This window comes from the organism of the source record quoted next, unplaced genomic scaffold, assembly GCF_019419815.1.
Source record: "Pyrus x bretschneideri cultivar Hongxiangsu unplaced genomic scaffold, Pyrus_bretschneideri_v1 Contig49, whole genome shotgun sequence".
Classification (NCBI taxonomy): domain Eukaryota; kingdom Viridiplantae; phylum Streptophyta; class Magnoliopsida; order Rosales; family Rosaceae; genus Pyrus; species Pyrus x bretschneideri.
In genome coordinates, this window is record NW_025999786.1 from 19,309 (window position 1) to 45,239 (window position 25,931).

General features: G+C 36.8%; 2 protein-coding genes across 5 annotated transcripts; both read right to left on the reverse strand.

Annotated features, from left to right (window-relative positions):
- Positions 1 to 4,280: 4,280 nt before the first annotated feature.
- LOC103967962 (transcription initiation factor TFIID subunit 14b) lies at positions 4,281 to 8,474 on the reverse strand. Its single transcript, XM_009381295.3, has 6 exons — positions 8,274 to 8,474; positions 7,779 to 7,867; positions 7,477 to 7,698; positions 6,824 to 7,011; positions 6,619 to 6,740; positions 4,281 to 4,670 (listed from the first exon to the last, which is right to left on the reverse strand). The coding sequence occupies exons 1-6, from the start codon at positions 8,385 to 8,387 to the stop codon at positions 4,584 to 4,586; spliced, it is 822 nt and encodes a 273-aa protein (XP_009379570.2). The 5' UTR covers positions 8,388 to 8,474; the 3' UTR covers positions 4,281 to 4,583.
- A 12,174-nt stretch (positions 8,475 to 20,648) lies between these two features.
- LOC108865470 (60S ribosomal protein L2, mitochondrial) lies at positions 20,649 to 25,129 on the reverse strand. Of its 4 annotated transcripts, none has more exons than XM_018642264.2 (4): positions 24,968 to 25,129; positions 22,681 to 22,757; positions 22,345 to 22,530; positions 20,649 to 21,501 (listed from the first exon to the last, which is right to left on the reverse strand). In XM_018642264.2, the coding sequence occupies exons 3-4, from the start codon at positions 22,448 to 22,450 to the stop codon at positions 21,011 to 21,013; spliced, it is 597 nt and encodes a 198-aa protein (XP_018497780.2). In that variant the 5' UTR covers positions 22,451 to 22,530; positions 22,681 to 22,757; positions 24,968 to 25,129; the 3' UTR covers positions 20,649 to 21,010. The 4 variants fall into 4 exon arrangements, with proteins under 4 accessions (XP_018497780.2, XP_018497778.2, XP_018497779.2 ...); XM_018642262.2 differs by having other exon boundaries at positions 22,345 to 22,538; XM_018642263.2 differs by lacking the exon at positions 22,681 to 22,757.
- Between the last annotated feature and the right edge of the window lie 802 nt (positions 25,130 to 25,931).

Here is a 25,931-nt window from a genome sequence, read left to right on the forward strand (position 1 = left end):
AATAGGAATTTACAAATGGTATGTAAATTTTCCATGAGAGTTTAAAGCTAGGAAGGTAATCCATTTTTTCCTAGCCTTCAAAATAGATCAACAAAGAATCAACCGACAAAGATGTGGGTTTGTTTTTTTCCCTCAGTCCTTTTGCTTTCCTTTCTCTATTTTCTCTTGTGCTCAGTTGGGTGCTTCTCTTTTAAGCCTCAATGCTGAAATCCTAAATCTCCATCTCTCTCCCTCCTCTCTTTTTCTCCACCCACCAAAACCATTTCTCAGCCTCCATCTCTCTCCCTTATCTTGGGCTACCTTTGTTAGGCATTCCTCACTTTGTAGTGTCTTTCTATTTTAATGTATTCTGTTGAGATTTTCCATTCTTTTCTCTTTACCTAAACTCACGGACCGATAATTAGGGTACTATTCAGTACAGTCCAGTGGATGGTTTGGCCTTTTCTGATTGTTCGACAACCTGGTCTGGTGATTCCGTGTACTACCTCTACCCCACAGATAAAACAACTCTCTCTCTCTCTCTCTCTCTCTCTCTCACAGCGAACATAGCAAACTAACATTTTTACAGAAACCCATGTGTAATTTACTGCTACTTATGCATCTTTCCATCATACTTTGGTGCCCATGCTTCCTGAGGAAGCTGATAATACCAAAAATCAAACAAACTCATGCCTCAAACATTTCCTTACTTTCATGATTACAATATCTAATCTTTTTTTCACGATTGTTTAATTAACTTAAACTCAACCCAGACACGTATACGTACATAAAAGTGTAGGATTGGTAATCTAACACCAGCACAAAATGACACTATGATAATCCGCTCATACGATTCAAGTGGATACGTATATGTATTTGTTTATCACAGATATCAAGTAAACTCCATGTACGTATATATAGTTTCGTGTCCTACGTCCTGAACACAGATGTCTCTCTCATAAATCACAATTGAACGCCCTCTTCTAAATTGGTAGAAAGTGTTGACGAAGACAAAGAAGGTTGAAGGCGTTGATCAACATTGGTTGTAACTGAAAAGAAAAGAAGCATTGCTTTTTTGTTAAGAGTTTTTTATGTTTTCTGTTTAAACAAACTTCTAAAGTTGTACCAGCCATCTTACCTATGGTGCATATTCATTCTATCTTCTCAGATCTAGATCCTTTTCTATCCGTATAGGCGTTTACCTATTTTTTTGTTGCGTTACACTCTTGACACGCTTACGAACTCATAATTGAGTTATAAAACTAATCATTGCATGTAGTTATACAAGTCACCCAGCCGGCTCACTGACTCATCAAATTGCGCGTTATACGAGTAAGACCATCTTCAAAGAAAATATCAAATAATAAGAGTCAAATTACAATTAATGGTTGATTTGGCAATCTGAAGCCTTATGTCAAATTTTGTACTTTTCTAACCGAATTGTCAAATATTAATTTATTATTTAAATAGAGCTTTAAATGATAGTAATTATTAAAAAAATGTTGAAACAAAATTTTTATTGGTTGAAATGTTAGTGGAATAAGGGATCCACTATTAAAATGAATTAAAAATAAATTTGACATTAATGCCAAATTTAACATCAAATCACTAAGTCTTCAAATTCAATCAGCAAATAACATTTCAGTTGGAGAGACTTTTGATATCAAATATGTATAATGTCATTCCACCTAGGATTTTGACATCCCCTTTGGAGACGCTTTAACTAGTCCAAAACCTGACGAGTCATTGGCAATGGACCTAATGGTTAACATGACAGTGAAGTGCAGTATCTTAATAACGTAGAGCTTTCTTTCTGTGGTCCTGATGAAACTAGTCCCACCCGAAAAGAAGATTTGCAATGAGACGTAAATCTATTGCAAATGTACACCACTTATGCCTTCCTAGAGTCTGCATCCATTTCAGCAAAGGAACCCCTCCATGTTCGAATTCATACGGTGGTCCACAAGCTATGATTTAGTGGCCGATACGGTCATGTCCTGCATTTCTGTCTCTTCTTTTTGTGTCTTTCTCAACCCCAAACAAGTACATAATCCTTACGATCATAATTAATTATCACACTCACAAGCACCACCAAAAATGTAGGTTTACAGGGTGTAATTTTTTACCAACATAGAGCCAGTCCTTAGATTTTTGAGGCCGGGGCAGCTCCAAAAAATATGCACTAACATAACTCTCCAAATAAGTAAAAGTATTTCTGCCAAAGACTATAAGAGAGCGGTTTTAGTTATCTAGAGACGGTGTACTCTTTGATAAGCCTACTATTCCTTAGCTACGGTGTTTCTAGCAGACCTAGCTGAAACTCTTGGCTGAAACCGCTTTGGTGTTGCTAAGTGAATGTCGCCAAGAATGTCCTCAAACGGCTGGGTTCTTGATTTTAGAACTATTGTGGCTAAGTAAGTCGACCTGCCAATGGTGTGGCAAAGTAAGTCGACCTGTCAAAGAAAGTAACTATATATGAGGGCCAAGGTTGGAGGGTAAAATCTGTTGCAACAGGCAGCCCCTGATACAAACATACACAGGTATCAAATTACCGACGTACATGTCACCGTCTTTTGAAGAACCCCTCCCATCCCATGTTCTGTGAATGAGATTGATTGGGGGGAAAAAAGAACAAACAAAAACACAGGAGAGGGACTGTAAAGGCCCGCCACCATAGACCCACCAAAAATACGGTGCCCAGCAAAGCCAATAGTCATTTTATTCAAATTTTGGGGGTGTATACTTTTTCTTCTCATTTTTTCACTGATTGTGACTGTGGCTTGGTGTTGCACATGAAGGCCATGTTACTCTTGTCCCCAAAACTCTCCTGTAAAGACAACAATGTAAGGACCTGATGATGATCGCTGAGATGAGATCATTTTCAACTGCTTCAAACAGCCCTCTCTTTCTCTCTCTCTCTCTCTCTCTCTCTCTCTCTCTCTTCAATTATCCAGAAAAGATTACTTCAACTGTTAACCGTATATAGTTGGAATATCTTATGAGTATTTTTCCACTGGCTCTCTTGCTGAAAACCTAGTATCAAAATGAGGCCATCTTGAATATTTACCAAAAGATCCCAACTATTATTCTTTTATAGGTATGGGTAGAACAAGAGGAACTAAACCAATAATGAAAATGCAAACATCAAACGTAGCTCAGTTGGCTAGAGTAATGTGTTTCCGCCTTTGTAATTAAGTTGAATCATCTTCAGAGTAGTTTGGATCAGGTAAAAATATTGTTCGAATGGAAAAAAATAATGAACAAGGGCATTCACACCCATGTGGGTTGTAAGCAATTGCTTTGACAATGAAGCCTGGAGAGGCTGCATATGGATTTTGATGGTGGTGATGTCAGAATACATGGTCCCATGGGTTGTTCAATAAGAAGTTTAAAAATCATAAACATACTATAAATAAACAAATAGAAACATGATTAGTCAAAGGATATATATGAAATATGGTGTTATCCATATCCATGTGTATTTTCAAAGGATAGGATCAGAACACTAAGCACCTGATGGTGATGCCATCAAGATTTGTAAATTGCTGATATGAATTCAATCCCATGTGCACTGCAAGGGAAATAGTAAATGGCGAACAATATAGAGATAACTGACCATATCATTTGTAGGACACCTCTTACATAAGATCACTATGTATTTAGCCACCACATAATCTCATGTGATGTGAGAGCTGCCCTAGTTAGTTAGCCATATTGAACATTTTCTCTAGTAGAGGATGATAAAAACTTCAATACAGCTTCTGCACTATGACAACCGATACAAATAAGTGAATGAAATCAAATCAATGTATTAAAAGGCGAAGCTTCACGGGACCTAAAATTTTTAGTATATATGTTTTATATATTATATATAATTATATAGAATATAATACTATAAAATTTTTAGTATATATGTTTTATATATTATATATGGCACGCAAATGTTCTGCCCGCACCGAAGTTTTTCTCGTAGAAACACTGTAAAGTATGGGAAATGACATTGAAGTTGACATATAGCTAGAAATGAGATGTGCCCTATCTATGAGAAAATGAGTACTACCTACTCTATAAGAAGCCTAGATTCAGCCGGAGCTATGCAACTATGAAGAGAATTATTAGTTTGCACCTACCTCAGCAAACTTTGACAAGAACCCTGTGAAGGAGTGAGAGTTAAGAATGGTTCCTCATAGAACACTTGAGAATTAAAAAATAAAATTGATTCAGATGATATCTTAATTCCGAATGCACACTTTCAGATAACTAGCACAGACAAGTTGAACAATCAATAATAAGTGTCAAAGTAAACCAAAATTCTCACTTTTCTTGGCATAAAAGATATTAAAAGATACACCTTTTATGTTCCTCCTTTAAATTGTTTACCGATAGATGCCGCATTGCAAATGAACAAGACAACAAATTTACGTAAAAGAGAGATAAACAAAAAGGAAAATGAGAAAGTACAATAACTCGCCATAGCTGAGAATATACATGTAGGCACTACATTTGCGTGCCATCATGTGCATCTGCTGCGAGTAATTCAAATGTATCTACCCCGGAACCAATTTGGAACTGGAATCTTCATAAATCTGCAGGATAATGTACAGTCACTGGTCGGAGACAGAATTCACTTGTTTATTCTTACCCTCTAGAAGAGTCATCTCTCTTCGGAATTTAGCAATATGAGCTTGAACCTAATACAATGGCATTTGAAACCCGAGGTTAATAAAGTTCCTTGAGCATTTTCTATCACAATAAGTAATTTTGTTATCTCAACTAGAGTAACCAAGCTTATGGTATACATTACTGCCTACTAATGCATAAACATCAAATATGTTCAGATCTCTACAACATGTGATTAATCTTAATAAATCCTTACTAGTTTCAGGATTCATAACCTACTCAATTCCAACTTATTTCAGATTTCAATGGCTAATAACAATGAAATCACAAAGGAATTTGATTGTGATGAGTCAATGAACATAAAGAAACAAAATTAGGTATTTATCACAGATGCTTAGGCTGGTTCACGAATTTCAGAATAATTTAAACAACCACTATAGCAGTCGTGAGAATTACCAGTAAGAACTCATACAATTATGCAGAACGCAACAAATTAGTCTGCCCAAGGAGAATTTAAAGAAAACATATTCATTCCATTGACCGCCATACATATATGTTTCATGGAAGATGGTTGGCTCCGTGGGGCCGGGGGGGGGGGGGGGGGGGTGGGGTGGGGGGGCGGCGGGGGTGGGGCGGGGTGTGGTGGAGTGGAGTGGGTATAGGGGACATCCAAAATGAATGCTAGGCTGGACTCCCCTCAACTGACTTTTCCTAAGCCTTTTAACTCAATATGGCGTGTTTGCACTTCCAAAAGAAACTTTGGTGGAAATTTGGCGACCTACGAGACTATGAGTCTTCTGATTAGACCAAGGGTTACAAAAAAGTAGTGTGTACTTGCCTGCCATAATGCCAGTCCCTTTTTTTACTCTCCCTAGTAGTGTACATAAACATAGAACGATACCATGATCGAATGACTACAGATCTTTGCATACATTTTGCTCTGTTTGGAAACATGTTATCAGAATTCACTGGAAGAAGAAAGGTAGTCCTCCCTTAACTCATTTGAGAACCCAGTCGATCCATTCAACACATACTTAGGATGTGTTTGGGAAACTAAAGAATTAGTTTAAACCAGTTCTACGTAAAACCTGATAGTTAAAACAACTTATATATGAACTAGTTTTGACAGTTATTTTAGGTCTGCCTTAGCTCTAAAGTATGCTTCTAATAATAATAATTATATTTATCTTTGGAGTTTGAGTGCACATAAGTTCCACAGACCCACTTACAGTATTTGAGTACACGCTGATTTGTTCTCAATGCACTATCAGTTCCACAGACCCGCTTACAGCATTTGAGTACCAAAGACTGTTCAATTTAAACACGACCCTACTAAACATGGCTGGCTGGTCTTTGGGGTTTACAGAGCACGCCCTAGGATTCAAACATTGTACCCCTATATCTCTGGGGATATATTTAAACATCTGTTAGATTAGACATTATTACACTAGTTTACACACTACATGATTGACCAGATAGAGAGCTACCGTCTATTGGCTAAATGTTTTCGATTGACGCACAGTAATATCATACTCACAATTTTTCTATGAAATCGCTTTACAGCTCTTAGAACATGAAGCCGCCCTATTCATTTTCTCTAAGCATACTGGGCTCATGTTTGATGTTTTCTTCACTAACGTATCATGATGATTTTAGAGTTCATAATTCTCAAATATACATCTAAAGTTGCGCTAAAGACATGACTGCAAAATATGGATAGAATTCCATTCAATACATAAATGAGAAAGGGTGAAATACTTCTAATAATAATAATTATATTTATCTTTGGAGTTTGAGTGCACATAAGATTTTAGAATCCTAGACACTTTATATGCAATAAATTGCAAAAGGATTCAGCACAAAGAAATTAACTGTACAAATACATCAGTACATAATCTAAGAAACCACAGATGGTAAATTTTTTTCCACGAATACAGACTTCTTGACAGCTCTTCACGATCACAAAGTTTCAAGTTCCATAAATTATGTCTAGAAACTATGAGATAAAGTTATGCATACCTGCTGACGAGCTGCTGCAAGTTGTAGCAGCTCATCTGCTTCTGAAAAGTTCGTGAACCACTGGCATAGGAGATGATCTTTAGTGTCCCCTCTCTTTCTCTTACTTGGATCCTCAACTGGCACTACATGCAATGAAAAGGAATAATTTACAATCCACAAAATGATAAAGAGAAATTACAGACACAACAGCATAAATAATTTATACCAGGTGGAGGCAAAGCAACGCCAGCAGGTAGTCTTGGAACGACTACAGCTGGCTCATTCTGCACACGAGCCAATAAAGCTTCTGAAGGCTCAGGGAACACAATCTCATCATATGATTCCACAACAACGGGCTTTTTAGTCGACATAGGACCAGACTCATCCTCTGGGTACAACTTCAAATGATGAAATCTGTGAAAAAGTTCAAGATTAAATTCTCCTTGCAATGATGGGCAGGCATAGTACGAAATGTATGTTAAAATGAAAAACAGGTTGTTGGTTGTTTCTAATCAAATGTAAAATCAAATTATACCAATGCACGTAATAAATAATCAAACTCATTGTTTGAAAAATTCATCTCCCAATTAAGCATACTAGAAGGTTAAGTAAAATCTAATTTCCCCATTTCGTAACATATATGGTGCATATAAAGCAGGATGTGTCGTTGCAAGGGTTCTGGTGAATACTCAGATAGACAATGAAAATATCAATGTTGGAAATTAAAAGACGAAGTTGTTTCGGTCAAACTAGATTTAAATCTACTATTCCATTGTTGAGGACTTGGTAAAAATGCAAAGAACATAGACAGCATCAAACACAAAATTGGACAGCCAAGTGCCAAGTAAATCACGTAATTTATTATTCAAAGCAACTCACAAGTTTAATGGCTTATCACAAACATCACTGTGGAAGAAAAGCGTAATGGCGATTTCAAATTCACCCCAGCCACATTCTGACAATTCAAATGGTGGTGACTCAACCACCCTTGTGGGATTACTGAAACTGGAATGCAGCTGAAAAACAGCACGTTTTATCACCACTCCAAGATCCTCATTGGTTGCCCCACGAACGTACACAGTCCACTTGTGTGATTGGTACCTAGTTAAATGTCACGAACTTAACTCTCATATTCCATTCCTCATGTAAGTAATTCAACAAGACGATAAAGCAATACTTACTCGTTCGCCTTCTTACCGAGCCAGAATGCAATATTGCCATACACTATCGGAACACTAATCTCAACATCTTTGAGTTTCTTATGAAAAATCTACACAAAGTTACATGAAAAGCAAAACAATGAAAAAAAAACTACAATTTAAGTTCTAAACATAGACTCATAGTAGTAGCATATGCTCAAAACGTTTTTGACAGTTTTCCGGCGATCAGAATGATGGGCAACAATCCAAAATCAAAAACCAATTTTGAAACGATTTTTTTGAATTTTTTTTTTTAGAAAATAATGCCGACTCTCATGATCCATAACAGGGCAATCAACACATTATACAATGTGAAACAATATGTTGGAAAATCAAATCAAATCAATCTCAAAACAGAGTCTTGAAGTTGAGGATCAGAACAATTTCCAAAAGCACTTCTGGGTATTTGGGTATCCTTGTTTTGGTAAATTATGAAGTGGGTAATTGTAAAATTTTGAAATTGAACAAGAAAGTTACCTTCTTTTCACTGTCTTCCGGTTTGCCCATTTTGATGCGCAGGGATTTGGGGGAGGACCCACTTATTTCAGGTTGATCAGGACCGTGCATTTTGGAAGAGGAACCATTGTTCATGTCCTTCTGTGGTGCAATAGAGAAACGAGGGTTTCTTCCCGCGAAGTTGCAGAGTACCCTAGCTTTTCCAGGAGGGAGTTATCCTGTACAGCGTGCATTCAAGTTGGTCTGCTCATTCACCCAATGAAGCTGGGCCGTGTGGCGCGTAGTAAGGGCATTTCAGTCGGTCCACCAGTAAAAGGTTCTCCTCAAAAGACGAAAATGACCATATTTTGTGGGGATAACAATTAGGCCTGACAATTCCTGACACGACCTAATAATCTGACACGACATGATATAAAATTAACAGGTGTTCAGATCGACACGATAACGAATATGGTCATTATCGGGTAATCCAATAAGCACCTGTTAAGATAACGGGTTGATTCAGGTATACACGTGGGTAACACAATAAGCAGAATATTATTTTTTTAATTTTATAATCCTCAAAAAATACTGTAATAATTATATATATTAATTTAACAATTTTATACCCCAAAAAACTATAATATATATATAACTTTTTATCACACATATGACATATCTCATTATTTTTATAATGACTCACGTGATATACTACTCTGTGTACCAATCAATTATACGTACAAAATAAATAGATTTAAATCTACTTAATATATATACACACACACACACATACACACCATTGAACTTGATGGGATACGAATTCTCTGAAACTAATTTCAACAATCCCAACCATCAAACTTGTTTGTATATGCTTCGATATCACATCAGCAAAAAATCGCAAAACACAAACATTCAAAGATCAAGTAACGGGACAAAGCTTTTCGACGGTTATAAACCAAAAATCACGATTTAACGGTTATTTTAACTTCGATTTTGATGATTTTTTACAACTACACTCATTGACTCTATATGAATACAATGAATGAATTTGATCTTCAATTTAAAATATTTGCACAAGTGGATACCACAAAATCTTATGTTATACTTGATGAAAGTATAAATAAACTCTTAAGTGTTAGTCAATCTATTGTTTTTATGGGATACAAATTCTTCGTAACTAATTTCAACGATCCCAACCGTCAAACTTGTTTATATATGCTTTGAGATCACATCAGCAAAAAAATCACAAAAAACAAACATTCAGAGATCAAGTAACGGGACAAAACTTTTCGACGGTCATAAACAAAAAATTACGATTTAAAGGTTATTTTAACTTTGATTTTGATGATTTTTTACAACTACACTCCTTGACTCTATATGAATACAATAAATAAATTCGATCTTCAATTTAAAATATTTACACAAGTGAATACCCCAAAATCTTATGTTATACTTAATGAAAATATAAATAAACTCTAAGTGTTAGTTAATCTATCGTTTTGATGGGATACGAATTATCCGAAATTAATTTCAACGATCCCAATCGTAAAACTTGTTTGTATATGCTTCGAGATCACATCAGCAAAAAATTACAAAAAACAAAAATTTAGAGATCAAGTAACGGGACAAAACTTTTCGATGGTTATGAACGAAAAATCACGATTTAACAGTTATTTTAACTCCGATTTTGATGATTTTTTACAACTACACTCCTTGACCATATATGAATACAATGAATGAATTTGATCTTCAATTTAAAATATTTACACAAGTGGATACCACAAAATCTTATATTATACTTAATAAAAGTATAAATAAACTCTAAGTGCTAGCCAATATATCGTTTTGATGGGATACAAATTCTCCGAAACTAATTTCAACGATCCTAACCGTTAAACTTGTTTGTATATGCTTCGAGATTACATCAGCAAAAAATTGCAAAAAATAAACATTCATAGATCAAGTAACAGGACAAAACTTTTCCACGGTTATCAACGAAAAATTACGATTTAACGGTTATTTTAATTCCGATTTTGGTGATTTTTTACAACTACACTCATTCACTCTATATGAATATCATGAATGAACTCGATCTTCAATTTAAAATATTTACACTAGTGGATACCACAAAATCTTATGTTATACTTAATGAAAGTATGAATAAACTTTTAAGTGTTAGTGAATTCATCATTTTGATGGGATACACATTCTACGAAACTAATTTTAACGATCCAACCGGCAAACATGTTTGTATATACTTCGAGATCACATACACCAAAAATTGTAAAAAACAAACATTCAGAGATCAAGTAATGGGACAAAAGTTTTCGACAGTTATCATTGAAAAATCACGATTTAACTGTTATTTTAACTCCGATTTTGATGATTTTTTACAGCCACACTCCTTAACCCTATGTGAATACAATGAATGAACTCGATCTTCAATTTAAGATATTTACACTAGTGGATACTACAAAATTTTATGTTATACTTAATGAAAGTATGAATAAACTCTTTAGTGTTAGTGAATCTATCATTTTGATGGGATACGCATTTTACGAAATTAATTTCAACGATCCAACCGTCAAACTTGTTTGTATATGCTTCAAAATCGTATACGCTAAAAATCGCAAAAAAGAAACATTCAGAGATCAAGTAAAGAGACAATACCTTTCGACGGTTATCAATGAAAAATCACGATTTAACGGTTATTTTAACTCCTATTTTGATGATTTTTTTACAGCTACACTCCTTGACCCTATACGAATACAATGACTGAACTCGATCTTCAATTTAAAATATTTACACAAGTGGATACCACAAATCTTATGTTATATTTAATGAAAGTATGAATAAACTTTTAAGTGTTAGTGAATCTATTGTTTTGATGGTCACATTCTATGAAACTAGTTTCAACGATCTAACCGTCAAACATGTTTGTATATACTTCGAGATCGCATACGCCAAAAATTTCAAAAAACAAACATTCAGAGATCAAGTAATAGAACAAAACTTTTCGATGGTTATCAACGAAAAATCACGATTTAACGGCTATTTTAACTCCGATTTTGATGATTTTTTACAGCTACAGTCCTTGACCCTATATGAATACAATGAATGAATTCAATCTTCAATTTAAAATATTTACCCTAGTAGATAACACAAAATCTTATGTTATACTTAATGAAAGTATACATAAACTCCAAATGTTAGTGAATCTATCGTTTTGATGGGATAAGCATTCTTCGAAAATAATTTCAATGATCCAACCGTCAAACTTGTTTGTATATGCTTCAAGATCGCATACGTCAAAAATCGCAAAAAACAAACATTCAGAGATGAATTCGATCTTCGATTTAAAATATTTACACTAGTGGATACCACAAAATCTTATGTCATGATGATCGATGAAAATTGAGGATTTTGTAAAAGGAATAACATACAAGCTTTGAGTTCTATTGGCAAGGTTTAAACTTTTGAGAAAAGCTTCACAACCTTGAAAACAAAAACTCTTTCATTTTGCATATCCTTGCACATTTAATATTTTGTAATAGATTAGTAATGTATTGATGTTTGTTTATTAGGCTCTTATTTTCAAGTGTAGATGTAGTACTTAAATAACAAATGTGTTTTAATGTTTTGAAGTAATATTTATGTGGCAATGTGTGGTATGTGCAAATTTAAGGAAAAAAAAACATTTTTCTTAACGGGTTATAACAGGTCGGAACCTGTTAAGAACCCGTTAAGATAACGAGTGTGACACGACACGACCTGTTAAGATAACAGGTGTTATACGAAAACGATATGAACACGACAGATACGACTCATTTGCTAGGCCTAATAACAATGAACTCACCATGATGAGTATGTCATTTTAATCTCCATCCTCCTTTAGTAATTTTCTTCCAGCCCTAGTCCATTTAGGCTATTTCCAACCGAAGAGTCTAGAAGGTCAGATGGTCGAAAATAGTCCGAAAATCGTCTCCAACCGAGGATTAGGCCAGAGGGCTATGGAATCTGAGAAGGCCCTACAGAATCGGAGAGGGCTGGAGGGCCAGCCAACCAGCCTGGGGTTGGCCAGAAAAATCATTTTTCCTGTCGGTTATAATCGACAAGAATGCTCAAGAAAAAAAATTCAAATGCAACGGCTTGCTGACGTCAGCTAGCCGTTGCATTTGAATTTTTTTTTCAGTTTTATTATTATTTTTTATTTACAAAATTTTTCCTATAACTTCTATTTTTCATATTTTTTTTTAAATTCTATTTTTTTCCTATAACTTTTATTTTACAAAATTTGTTTCATATTTTTTTTAAATTCCATTTTTTCCTATAACTTATATTTCACAAAATTTGTTTTATTTTATTTTAAATTCTATTTTTATCCTATAACTTCTATAACTTCTATTTCACAAAATTTGTTTCATATTTTTTTTAAATTATATTTTTCTTCCTATAACTTCTATTTTATAGTTTTTGTTTCATTTTTTTTAAATTATATTTTTTCCCTATAACTTCCTAAGCCATTATACAACATTAAATTAAATTAAGCAACATGAAACAACATTAAATAACATTAACCAACATACAAATTATACAACATAAAAAAAACATTTAACAACATGAAACTTAAACAACATTTTAAAAAACATTTAACAACATAAAACTTAAACGCTTACTCCATGCTTCTTTTGGCCCAAAGATGTGCAACAAGATTATGTTGTAGGTACTTGTTTGTGGTACGAGAACGTATTATTCTATAGCGTCTCATGTACTCATTTACAGAGATACTACCAGTTCTTGAATTGAAAGGCAAATTAGGCCCATCATTTATTTTTGCACGAGCCTTTCTTGACCTATTTGGATCTTCTTGGTCGTCATCGGACTCTCCATCAATATACCCATCTCGCTTATCATCCATTATCATATTGTGTAATATGATGCAAGACATCATGATGGAGTCCAAATTTTCTCGACTCCACCCTCTTGCCGGTTCACTAATGATCTTCCACCGTGCTTGTAGAATACCAAAAGCTCTCTCAACATCTTTCTGGAATGCCTCTTGATGTAAGGTAAATAACTTTTCTGCGTCATTCCTAGGGTTTGGAATTGCTTGGACAAGTGTCACCCACTTTGGGTAGATGTCATCTGCCAAGTAATACCCCATATTGTATTGACGGTTGTTGATGTAGTAGTCAAGTTGAGGTGCTTTACCTTCCATCAAGTTATTGAAGAAGGGTGAACGCCCAAGAACTGTAATGTCATTTTGGAATCCAGGGACTCCAAAGAAAGCATGTCAGATCCATGTGTCATATGAGGCAACATCCTCTAACACAATAGTTGGCTTTCTCGACCTTCTCCTTGCCATCCGGTGGGACAGTTCTTCCAATCCCAATGCATGCAATCTAATGACCCTATCATGCCCGGAAAGCACGATCTTCAGCTTTGCGAAGGAGCTGATTCAGATCTTCTTGATTTGGCTCGCGAAGGTACTTGTCTTTGTAAACTTGAACAATTGTGTCACAGAATTGTTCAAAGGCATGAAGGCATGTAGACTTAGGCATACCATGGGTTTCATCCATCAAATCAGTTGGGGAGCCATAGGCCATCATTCGGAGTGCAACAGTAACCTTCTGATGAGGTGAGAAACCAGGGTGGCCTGCTCTGTCGAAAGTATGGATTGACCTGCTGGACATCACGAAGTAAACACTCGAAGACATGACGCCTCATCCGGAAACGACGTCTAAAATCCTCTTCTATGTACACCGAGTTGGGGTTGAAGTAGTTGTTCATCAGATTGGCATGCGACATCGCTATGTTTCATGATTTGTAAGATCGACCAGCAATAGAGCCACCCTATTGAGGTTGTTCCTCAGTTGGCTGACACACCATAGCCGCAACCATGGTTGTTGCTCTGTTTTGTTTGTTGCGCCTTACTTGAACTTTTTCATCAGACTCCTCATCTTCTCGTCTCATTTGCGCTCATTTTGCTTCTAATTTGGAATTGGATGAGGACACCCAGTTGGAATCTGAAGAGGATCTAAAGTTGGAATTCATTGCAAACTTGAATTGAAAAAAGATTGAATTGAAAGAGATTAAATTGAAAGAGATTGAATTGAAATAGATTGAATTCAAAGTTGTGTAAATTATAGCCCAATATCCACCCTATTTATAGCAAAAGAAAAATTCAAATCCAATGGCTAGCTGATATCATGCTAACGTCACTTAGCCGTTGAATTTGAATTTAAGTTGTAGTTTTTAAATAATAAATTATGTTTGGCCTTGTGGCCCTTTGGCCCTCGGTTGCATATGGTTTTTTGTAACAGGGCTAAAACGAGCCATATGACCATTTGGCCCTCGATTGGAGACGGAGGCAAAGATGGCCCTGTACTGTTCATTAAAATATTAATTTCTTGGAAGGCCAAATGGCTAAAACGAGCCCTCTGGCCAGCCCTCGGTTGGAGATGGCCTTAAAGTCGATTCATGTGGACCTGGCCACTTTTTTTTTCTTTCAAATAACGTATGTATAGAAGATAAACAGAGTGATCCACCATTCTCATGTTACCTTAATCTCTAGAAAAAGTTCTCTATCATTTGTCTGTTTATAATATGTTATCAGCATGATGATCTTTGCATTTTATTTTCTTTACTTTGAAATATTTCCCGTAAAGATTTCACTATTCCTTCTTTGTCTCTTCATCAATTATTGTATGCTCCCACAATGTATGTGTGGGAACATAAAAATATCCCAACCAATAAAAACACCCGATGGTACCACCTATAAAAAATAACTACTCTATCATTGACAGAATAAACAGACTGTTAGTCAAACCCTAACGCGCTAACGGGCCACATTCTTTATGAAGGCCCTAAGAACCCACAATCAACAGGCACCCCAAGCTCAATTCATCACAAACGATTAAAGTTGATCGCCATGTGACTATGCAGATTACCCTGATATGTAATGAGTTTACCTGTCAGTCTCTTAGCATGACAAGACTTTCCAAAGCATATTCCTTGAATTTTAGAGGAATACTTTTCCATCGGTGTGCAAACTAGGTAGCGCTTTGCTAACAAGTTCAACGAACCTGAATGCTAAGGTTAACTCCTCAATTCTCTATAAATAGCCAAGCTAGCCACTTTATCCCAGTAATCAAGAACTCTTACCACACTCTTGTCATTTCCTATAGCCTTTCTGACTTAAGGCATCAAATACCTTTTGTCTAAACCTGCACTAGTGTTAGCCTGACTCTGTTTGTCTCTTGTCCTTATTTGTGTAAGTTTTCGTCAATTCAATTTGCAATGAAAGTGTGCTCCCAAAACTTGGTGCTTTCATTGAGAGTTCTTGAAAATCAGTCGCAAAAACAAAATTCTAAACATAAAAGCTCCTTCACCAGTTTCTTCTTTAATTCAAAATTGGTGGAAACATGAAGATTATCGAGTAGGAGCATCAAAATGGTGGTGGCACCACCAAGTTCGGCTCTCTATATTGCAGGGTTGGAATTGATTCCATTGGCCCCACCTGCGACACCTACTATAACATCCCGAAATTTCTACTTTGGAAGCCAAACACACAGGTAAGCCACAATAAAAATAATGGTTAATTATAATTCTAACTAACCACACTAAAAAAAATAATCATTTTGTTTAGTTTATGGCTGCATCTAACCTCCTCGTTAGACTGCCTACGTACCCTATGAACGGATCAACCTATTCGTAATTCACAAATTCAATTTCTAACTCATTTCTGAAAAATTTTCCCAGTGACTAATAATCACTAACTAGGTTCAAACAAATGAATCACACCAAATGCATTTCAAATATGGATTCAAAATATCAAAATTAGTTTCAAAAAGGTAGCATCAACCCTCTGGCCATACGCCGCCGTGTGTGGCGGTTTCCGATGAACGGAAACCCCAAATTTCTACGAACTCTAACAATTACCAAATTTTACAAAGTTGTAGAGTTCAATGAGAGAAACAACTTTCATACTTGGGTCAAAGTCCAATTTGGCTTGGAAGTGGCCAGAAAATCCCTCGAACTGCCGGAACCCTCCATTTGGGTAGTTGTCGATTTGCCACCAAAATGAACTCCGACGCCTCATCCAAGGCTTGGGCCTTGCTCCTAGGGTTGAAAGGAGTTTTTTGGTGGTGGTCATCGACGATGAAGCTTGCTAGAGCCATCGGAAAAAGGTTAAAATTGCTGGATGCTCCCATGGGTTTATGGTTTCGATTTATGAATTTGGGTTAGAAAATTTGAAATCTAACACCACAGGGATGTTGGGCTCGACGAGAGCTTTCTATAGACACTAGAAGCACCTCAAACGGATGTCGGACGGAGGAGTTAAAGTCGAGTCAAGGAAGCGGGTTAGGTTGGGGTTGTATGGATCCAAAAGGATCCGGTGCTCCATCACCTCCCTCCTTTCTCTTCTTTCTTCCTCTGTCGATTGGTCCTCTCCCTTCCTCATTTCTCTCCCACATCCCTCATTTCCCCTCTCTCTTGCTGCCACATGGCAGCGTCTAAACCCAATTCTTTTATTTATTTAATTTTTTTTTTCCACAACGAAAACATCTTGAATTTCTTCGTTATAACTCCATTTTACGAATGGCTTTTGCCTATGCACTCGTAGGTCGAACTCTATCCAAATATGTCAAGAAACATGACAAAATATACGAGGATAAAATACATCCTAGTAAAATTACGTTTAGCCCCCTAGGGCATTTTCGTCCTTTCCACTTACGTATATGTTAAATTTTTTAGGGTGTTACACCTACGACTCCACATCATGCCGCAAGGAATGACAAAACCTGAGCCACTGCCACTTCCACCGTGAGAGGAGGAGTGACCAGAGCCATCATCGTTGCCATGGTGCCACCTATCGCCACCATGATACCAGTCCCGTCCCCCATAAGACTAACGACAATGCCTACTGAAGCAGCCTCGGCTTCCATTTTCCCTAAGGTGCGGCTCTCCTAAACACGGCTAAGGGTTCGCAAGCCCTAACATGCTAAACCCTAGGTTTTCTTGCCCACAAGCTTAAGCCCTAGTCAACGAGGAAACCCTAACCAACTCATGCCACACCTCGCTCATCCTGGTTGACCACTAAACGCTCACTAATCAACCAATCATGCAAGGATAAACCTCACGACAATCAATTGCCTCTAGGCCTCATGATTTAACAAGACATGGATCGAGTACACCAAGATTTTTGACCTCTAGGTCCAGCTAGAGAACATCCATCGCTTGGCAATTCCATACATAAGTACAAAGAAAGATTAAATTATTATATGTACTAAGTAACCTTCTCTATATTCTAGAATGGTGCTGTTTTAATTAATTTATTTATGTATTCTTAAAAAAAGTAACGATATAAACTAAAATATGTTTTGCTTGTAGAACTCCTGGATGCTTAAAGCATTTACGAGTATAATTGTAAATTTGGATGAACCATCAATTTAGGTTTTGAGTGGGCATATATCTAGTGAGGGGATGTGATCATTTGTAATGGGTGTATCTTCTATAATAAAATTTTATTCTTGGTGTTGTTGATCCCTTTTTTTTCCTCTAACTTGTAAAATCTTAATATATGGATTCACTATGTTTGAAACAGGACTCTAAGCACCTAACAAATTTATTTCCAATTTTGTAGATGTCACATCTCATTAGAACATGGTAGGTGAAGACTTCTACACCTAATCCGACAACTACACCTACTACTGCCTCCATTGCTTCAGTAGAGATGGACCATAGGCTAATGAATTCAGTTGACCTAGTTGGTCCTCCAGTCCCACAGGTGTAGGCATCGTCAACTTCTTCGATGGCACTACTTGTTAACGGCCGACGTACTCAACAGCGCCCCCGTAATTCAAACCAGATGTCGCCATCGGGATCCATAACAGATGGCTCGAGTACACGACCATGTATACAATCCTAATTCAATCCCTCATTCCCATGTTAACTGAATAGGGTTATTTTAGGTTCAATTTGTTAAGTTATGTCATGTAAGGATTAAAAAGTTGTCATCTTTCCGAACCTTTTATTAAACTATTGTGATCATTATGCTGGATACGTATATTGTTTATGTTATTTTCAGGGTTTTGGGAAATGTTTTAATTATAGGGGAGGTTATGCCGAAATTTTAGTAGGATTTGTTATTAGTTTTGGGTTAATGTTTTTTTTTCATTCTTTGTAGCGAAGAGAAATCCCCGGGGAGCATGTCGGCAATTGAAGACGGCGAAGGTCACCTGGGTGACCAATGGTCGTATCACATTTGAATACGATGAGCGACATCGTGCCGCACCAACGGTGGAGCAGCATAGTGCATTGGCCCACGACATTGGGTACGTTGTGCGGACCTTTTGCCCTATGCGATGGAAGTCTTGGAAGGCGATGCTGGAGGAGACGAAGAACATGGTGTGCAATCAATTGTCCGTAAGTAGCATCGCCTTTTTAATGCTTTTCATGTAAAATTTATATATTTATATTTAATACTGTCTTTTATTACTAATACTTTCAAAATATTTGTTACATTGCAGACAAACTACAATTTGGAGGACATGAACGAGGATATGTTGGTGTACCTTAATCGGCTTTTCTCTGAAAGCTACAAGCAGTGGAAGAGTGACCTGCACCAATATTTCCAGTAGTTTGATGATCCGCAAGTTGCTCTCGCAGAGGGTTGCCCGAAGGAGTTTGAGGACCAACAAGGTAGTTGGGTTTGGCTTTGCGGTCATTTTTAGGAGGCGGGCTATGTGGTGCGTTTTTAATTATGACTTCTTTCATTTTACTTTCTTTAATTTTTGCTAGCATTTATTATTATTTTTTTAATTTTCTTTAAGTATTACAACTAATACATTTATTTTTTGTATAATAGAAAATCCATGTTTTTTTTCACAAGCGGCTATGGTGGAGAAGAGTCAGTTGGTGCTTTAGGAGTCTGCCTCCCAGCTTCCCACAGACACGCTGATCGAGTCTATGGATCCTCCTGAGGATGCAAGGTTTCACATCCTAACAGAGACGTTGGACCAGACTTTCGATCGGAGGCCAGGGACATATTGTCGGGGGATGGGAAATGCTAGGCGGCAGGAAAGAAGCTGACTAAGTCAACACTGAGAATCAGAAAAGTTTTGCACACAAGTTGAATAAACCTGTCATTTGATCCATTCAACCATCTTACACTCGTCTCACTAGAGGATCCTAGTGCACGTCATGACGCGATTCAACTCATTTTACTTTCTACACAACTTTGTTAGTTTTTGTTCATCGATCTTCTTCTATTTATTCAATCTGACAGTCCAAAATTAAGAAAAATGTGTGAGAGGTAAAAATGAATATGTGAATAGCACCACCTTCTAGAATATCGTGTCATTTGAACTAAATGAAACATACAAGAAGCCAGGAGAAGAGAGATTTTTTAATGTGCCGGGAACACGAAGCAGTACCATATATGTAATTATGTAAATGGTGGAAAGTTTTTTTTTCAAGTTTTCCTCCAATCGTATTATTACAAGTGGCGTATCATTTCATAATCCATATTGTTGTCATTATTTCACAAGGTTCGACCTAAAATCATTGAAACTGCCAGCCAGATTGTAGAGAAAAATTCACATTTCGCACGGATGGATTGTATACCTACCAACCCTATTTATTTGGAACCGGATCCCCTTGGATCCATCAAAACTGAGCTCACTAATCAATGAATCCGGACCGTTGAAATTTAATCCAACAGCTACAAATAAGGAGGCCCTCTAGAAGTTATAATAATTGTAGTTGTTGGATCAAATTTCAACGGTCCGGATTCATTGATTAGTGGGCTTAGTTTTGATGAATCCGGAGGGGATCTAGTTCCCATTTATTTCAGCACATGGAGATAGAGGGATCAATTTCACCGCCCAAAATGTTATTCCATGCCATTCTCTGATACTCCCAAATCCCACCAAACAAAGAGGAATCTGACTATATATATAAAGGGTAGCACTATGTACATGGGATGCTCACTACAACAATTTATGCTACCACTTCATCCCAACATGAACACCAATCCACTGAAATCCCATTTTTCTTTTATAACAAGACAAGGATTAAGGAATATCATGTCAGTCAAACCTTACTGGATCAGGCAAGATCAATCCAATTTCTCTATGTTACAGGAGAGGCCCTCAAACAAGGTAAACTTTTGCCGTGGGTGATGAAATAAGGTGAATTTTCATTCTAACCGATCAAGTGTGTGTTTCTCATCAAGACAATCCCGGCTCTACAAACCTATCGCCTATCAAACAATTCTAAAAGGGCAATGAATTCTGAAACGTCACATATCTTGATGCGTACATGGCATGCCTATCATTTCTCAAAGCATGGGCGATAAGCCTATGTTAGAAACAAAACCAAACTAAACATCTGCGATATTTGCAAAAACAGACATCAGGAATGAAACTTCAAATATCATTGTCTATCATCAAGTCAACTCAGTACATTGGCAAAACTGTAACAAATGCAACCAGGAATTGATTCTGGTAATCAACATCAAACATGCTCGATACCAAATCATTAAGATAAGGTGAAATGCATTTATCCAAAAGATAGTCACAGTCAAAGCAACTAAGCTACTTACACAGCTTAATCCAGAAAACCAACACTTTCAGTAATGTGGCAAGGGAATAAGGTATGCAAACCTTGAATATCTTCTGAAGAGTTAAACATCTAAGTGTGACTTTTATTGCCATCTGAACTCATCACAAAGCTAACTTCCGCACTAGTGTCAACATAAAGTGAATTATAAAGCATTACTTTCTACGCTTGTTGGGACCGGTCTTGTACCCACCCTTGGTAGGCTTTCCCCAAGGTGTTCGAGAACCCTTGCCATGAGACCCACTACTCTTGCTCTTACCCTCACCTCCACCATGAGGATGATCAACTGGATTCATTGCCACTCCTCTAACCGTTGGTCTGATGCCTCGCCACCGGTTTTGCCCAGCCTTATAGAGTTTCTTGGGCTTATTTCCATCACTTGGGACTGTACCAATAGTAGCCCGGCACTTAGCATCAATCCATTTTTCAACACCTGAAGGCAGTCTCACTAAACACCTTGAAGCGGTGGGTTCTTTCAAAATCTTTGCAAAAGTGCCTGGTGCTCGAACTAACTTGCCACCTTGGCCCGGGTTCATCTCGATGCTGTGTATTTTGGCTTGAATGTGCATATCAGCCAGAGGCATGCACCTTCCGTATTGTGAATTGATATCATAGTGAAACAACTGATTACTTGAACCAGCTACATCTGCGGAAAGTATAACAATATAAGTAAAGTTCGTTTCGGCGGCAACTAGATCAAGGCAATTAAAAGGAAAGGCTTTTCCTAGTTTTTCAGATGGCTCACGGAAAGCAACACTGCAAAATGGACACAACCATTCTCAGGATCATTGCTAAAATTAATATGGGTGCAAACTGCAGAGGTAGTTTACAGTGCAGAAGACAGAGACAACGCCAAAGAGAAGGAAATGAAATAGCATAATATCAACATTGAGAAGACGATTGTTCATTTATGGATACAACGGTTATTTTTTATCATTGTTTTGTTTAAGACAAACAGAACATCCGTATTGTCTTCTCAAGTAGAAACATCCCACATTCCACAGACTATGGCAAAAACATCCCTTGAAATACAATTGTTCATTCATCGAACTCTAGCCGCCTACTGCCTACTGGCTCTGCCACAACTTTCTGCTTAACCCTATATAGCATTGACCTTCTGGCTATCAGGGTATTTCTCCTAATTTTATAAACTAACAAGCTTTCCTATAGAAATTATACAGACAATAACTTCACTCAAGAATTCACTTCAAATCTGCGTAACCAATAACTGAAATCCATATTTCTTCCCCTTTTAATTTCTCAGAAACCAAACAGCAATTTGGCTTAAACCTCCAACCCAATGAACTTAACATGCAAGTTTAAACATCTTTACCAGCTCCAATCAGCTAATTTAACAGCAATTTGGCTTAAACATCCTACCCAATGAGCTTAACATGCAAGCTTAAACATCTTTACAGCTCCAATCAGCTAATTTAAAATGACCTGAAATGTGGAATAGGAAATGCGGAAACGGCATGAAAGGAAATACCGGTGGAGAGAGTGCGAGTGGGGGTGGTGATGTTGATGACATTGGAGTGTCGTAGGAGCCTACTCAACAGGGAAGATGAAGCTGCTCCAGCTCTCCACACTGCCATTCAATCCACTTCTAGGGTTGCCTCCTCGTTTCTTGTTTGTTCGCGCTGCCAAATTCAATCGGTGCTCTGTGTTTTGGTTCCTGCCCAACTAAAGGGAGAGTGAGTTAAAGGTTTAGGTTACGACTAGTATGCCACTTTGTGGCACCATTGATCTTGAGAATTTTTATTTTTAATTTTCTCCAATATCTTAGCACAACTATTTCAGCAAACAATATTGATCTTTGTGGCACCTTCTTGCATTGCATACTCTGCTGCTTTTTTGCCTTCAGCATTATCCTCTACGTGACAAATGTTTCTGATAGACATGCTTGCATGCATAAACATCAAAGAATAATTAAACTAAATATCAGGTAACCCATCACAACTGGTTCATACTCGCAGGAAAGAAATGAAATTGCAAATCGGACAGAAGAAACAGAAAACACAAACATCCACCATAGATTTATAACAACACAAGAAAGTATCAAATCTGTGCCTTAGCTTAACAAGATTTAATAGAAAAAGCATAGGACCAGCAGATTCGAACATGTTTGATATGCAGAGGAGGATGTTGTCTTCCTAGTGATATCTCTCAGCTAGTATTACATGCACACTATGCAGAAAAATATCTTTAAAAGAACAAGTTAAAATACATACCATGCTTAATCAAGACTAATACTATTGGAGCATTGTCCCGAGTTTTCATAAACCGATAAATGGAATAGCTGTTCTACTGTTCATGGAAGTAAGATGTTTCCAGTTTTCATAATCCTACTAAGATGTTTACAGTTTTCTTATTAAGTAATTACTTCTACATATTTTATATTGGTAAACTTATTAATCTGTAATTGCAATTGATTTGAGTTCCTTTTTACAGTGGGGATGTTATTAATCTGTTAGTATACGGGATGCACCTTGATTATGGGATTTAATAGTATACGGGATGTACAAATCCCAAATCTTTCAAGCATTTTATCAGAAAACTTTGCACACAATTCACAAGAAATTGCAAATTGAATCCAAAAAATTGGAGATACACATATGAATAGTAAAACATATGAATACTAACAAGCTGAGATGCAATTTGAGAGCAGAAAAGAAAACACTACTATACTCAAAGAGAGATCCTGATACATGTCAATACACCATGCCAAAAAACGAAATGAAGAATACAAGAATCTTGATGATGAAAACATTAATGTCTGTAAGGAAATGGCATGCTATCAGTTGACGTGGAATGCTTTTTTTCAATCAATTTCTGCGACTCAAGTTCTACTCCTTTGGCTTATCTAGTTACAGTCCAAACTAAAGATTTAACGGTTCAAAAACCCGAAGAATCAAATGCTACAAAATACCATTGAAAATTCCGTTGTGACATTACATACTAAAACTAACTACTATATATATTTTTCCAAAAGCACGTCACGTCCTCTGAAATTCCGAATTCAAAAGTGAAGTGCTTTTGCTCAGGACCTTTCCTCTTACTCTCCCCCTACACTACATTAGCCTAATGCCTCCTTTTTTAATACCAACAGTCTACCAAAATCCAAAAACAACAGCATCCTATGTCCTGCGATTTGTTAGACATAATGCAGAGACCTAATCAATGCCTGTTCTTTCTCTTGGCAACAATCGACATCAGCCTCAAAACTAAAGATTTAACCTAAGACCTAATCAATGCTAAAACAAGAGACATAATCCAAGTGACAACCTAAGACCTAATCAAGCATTGTATATGTCCCAGCAAATAACAGCTGACCACAAGTCAACATATTTCACTATCAATTTAAAACAGGAAACGAAATATAATTTAAAAACAAAAAGAGAAGGAAACAACGACAACAACCCAATTCCAATCCAAAAACCAACCAAAACAAAGCAAACTCAATACTTTTAACTTCAGGGGGGTATATTAACAGCTCCAAATTACCCAAAAATGGAAATTTTAATTGGAGAATATACAAATGAACAAATTTTACACAAAACCCATGAACAAAACACAACCAAAAAAAAACCGAAAAGGGTCGGAAAGAAAAAGCAGCATTAGATTACCAAAACGAAATTGTTCTGACACCCGTCCTTCTTTGGAGATGAGCCTCCGTGGTCTACCACAATACATTCACAAGTGGCTTATATCATTAAACCCAGTTAACCAAATAGTATAAACAATCCAATTAACGAGAAAAAAGACACAACATATGCCAATTAAGTCACGTAATTTAATGATCATCAAGATATAAAGTAAGAAAATTGAGATTTGAGAGAGCAGCAGGAAAAGAAAAAAAAAAGAAGAAAAACTAGAAACCCAAAATCTCCAATCCAATCACACAGAGAAAGCATAATTTGCACTACAAAAGCACAGTCGCAGTTGAAATTATCAAACACAAATCAACTAATTCCGAATTAATTCGAAGCTGTTATGAAGAGACCACCTAAAATCAAGCTCAAGTAAAATCTGAGAAAAAAATAGACGAATCTAATCTGCAAAACGAAATGTAATCGAAATGAAAGAAGAAGTGGAAGGGAATCGGAGCTTACCAGAGAGAGTGCTGGAGTTCAGTTTGAGGGAAGAAGATGAGGGAGATAACCGGAGTCAAAAGGAAGGAGCACAGCGATCCCTCAGTCTCAGAGAGCAACGGCGTGCTAGAGAGTGAGTTGCGAGGGACCTGAGGGTTTTGGATTAGGACTATTGAAATTACACAAAAGTCCCTACTAATGGATGTTAACGGGTTTTGTGGGTTTATCCAAATTGATTCGTTATTTAACGGGTGATTAACGAGTTGATCCGTTAACCACCCGACCCATTTATCACTCATTCGAATATTAATTTTAATTAATCGGATCGAATTGGGTTAACGAATCTGGTTGAAAATGTCGGGCCTAGTGAAGAGGATGAGCTTGTTTCGAAGGATTTGCTATGAGCTTTACACCTGCGTTTTGCAGGCAAAAGAGGAAGGAAAGAAGAAATGGGGCGGAGGCAGAGGGAGAAGAAAAGAAAATATGCTTCGAGAGGGGCAGTCTTTCAGGAGTAAACGCCACCGTGAGTATAATTGGAAGAGAAAGAACAAGAAAACATACCAAAACATAACAACCCTGAGTTTAATTATCAATAATTAGACCTACTTTTATTTGCCATGGTTTAGGACACTATTGGGCCTAGAAAAAAAAAAGGGAATAAATGTTTATCATAAAGAAAGTGAATATTTTACACGCAGTAAGTTTAGACATGAGTGTACAATGAGTTGACCCAACTCAACTCGACTTAATGAGTGTGCAACGAGCCAGGTTAGCTCAAACATATACATGATGTACAACAGGTTGATAAATGAAATAAATAAATAAATAAGGGTACAACGGGTTGACCCAACTCAACCGGCCTCATTTAAAACTAGCTCATTAAGCGTTTTCGGTTATTTAAAAACAATTCAAATTCACACATAGCCATTCTTGAAATTGTACAAGGCATGGAATGGAATCTTATGATATCATATGCATGTAGAGA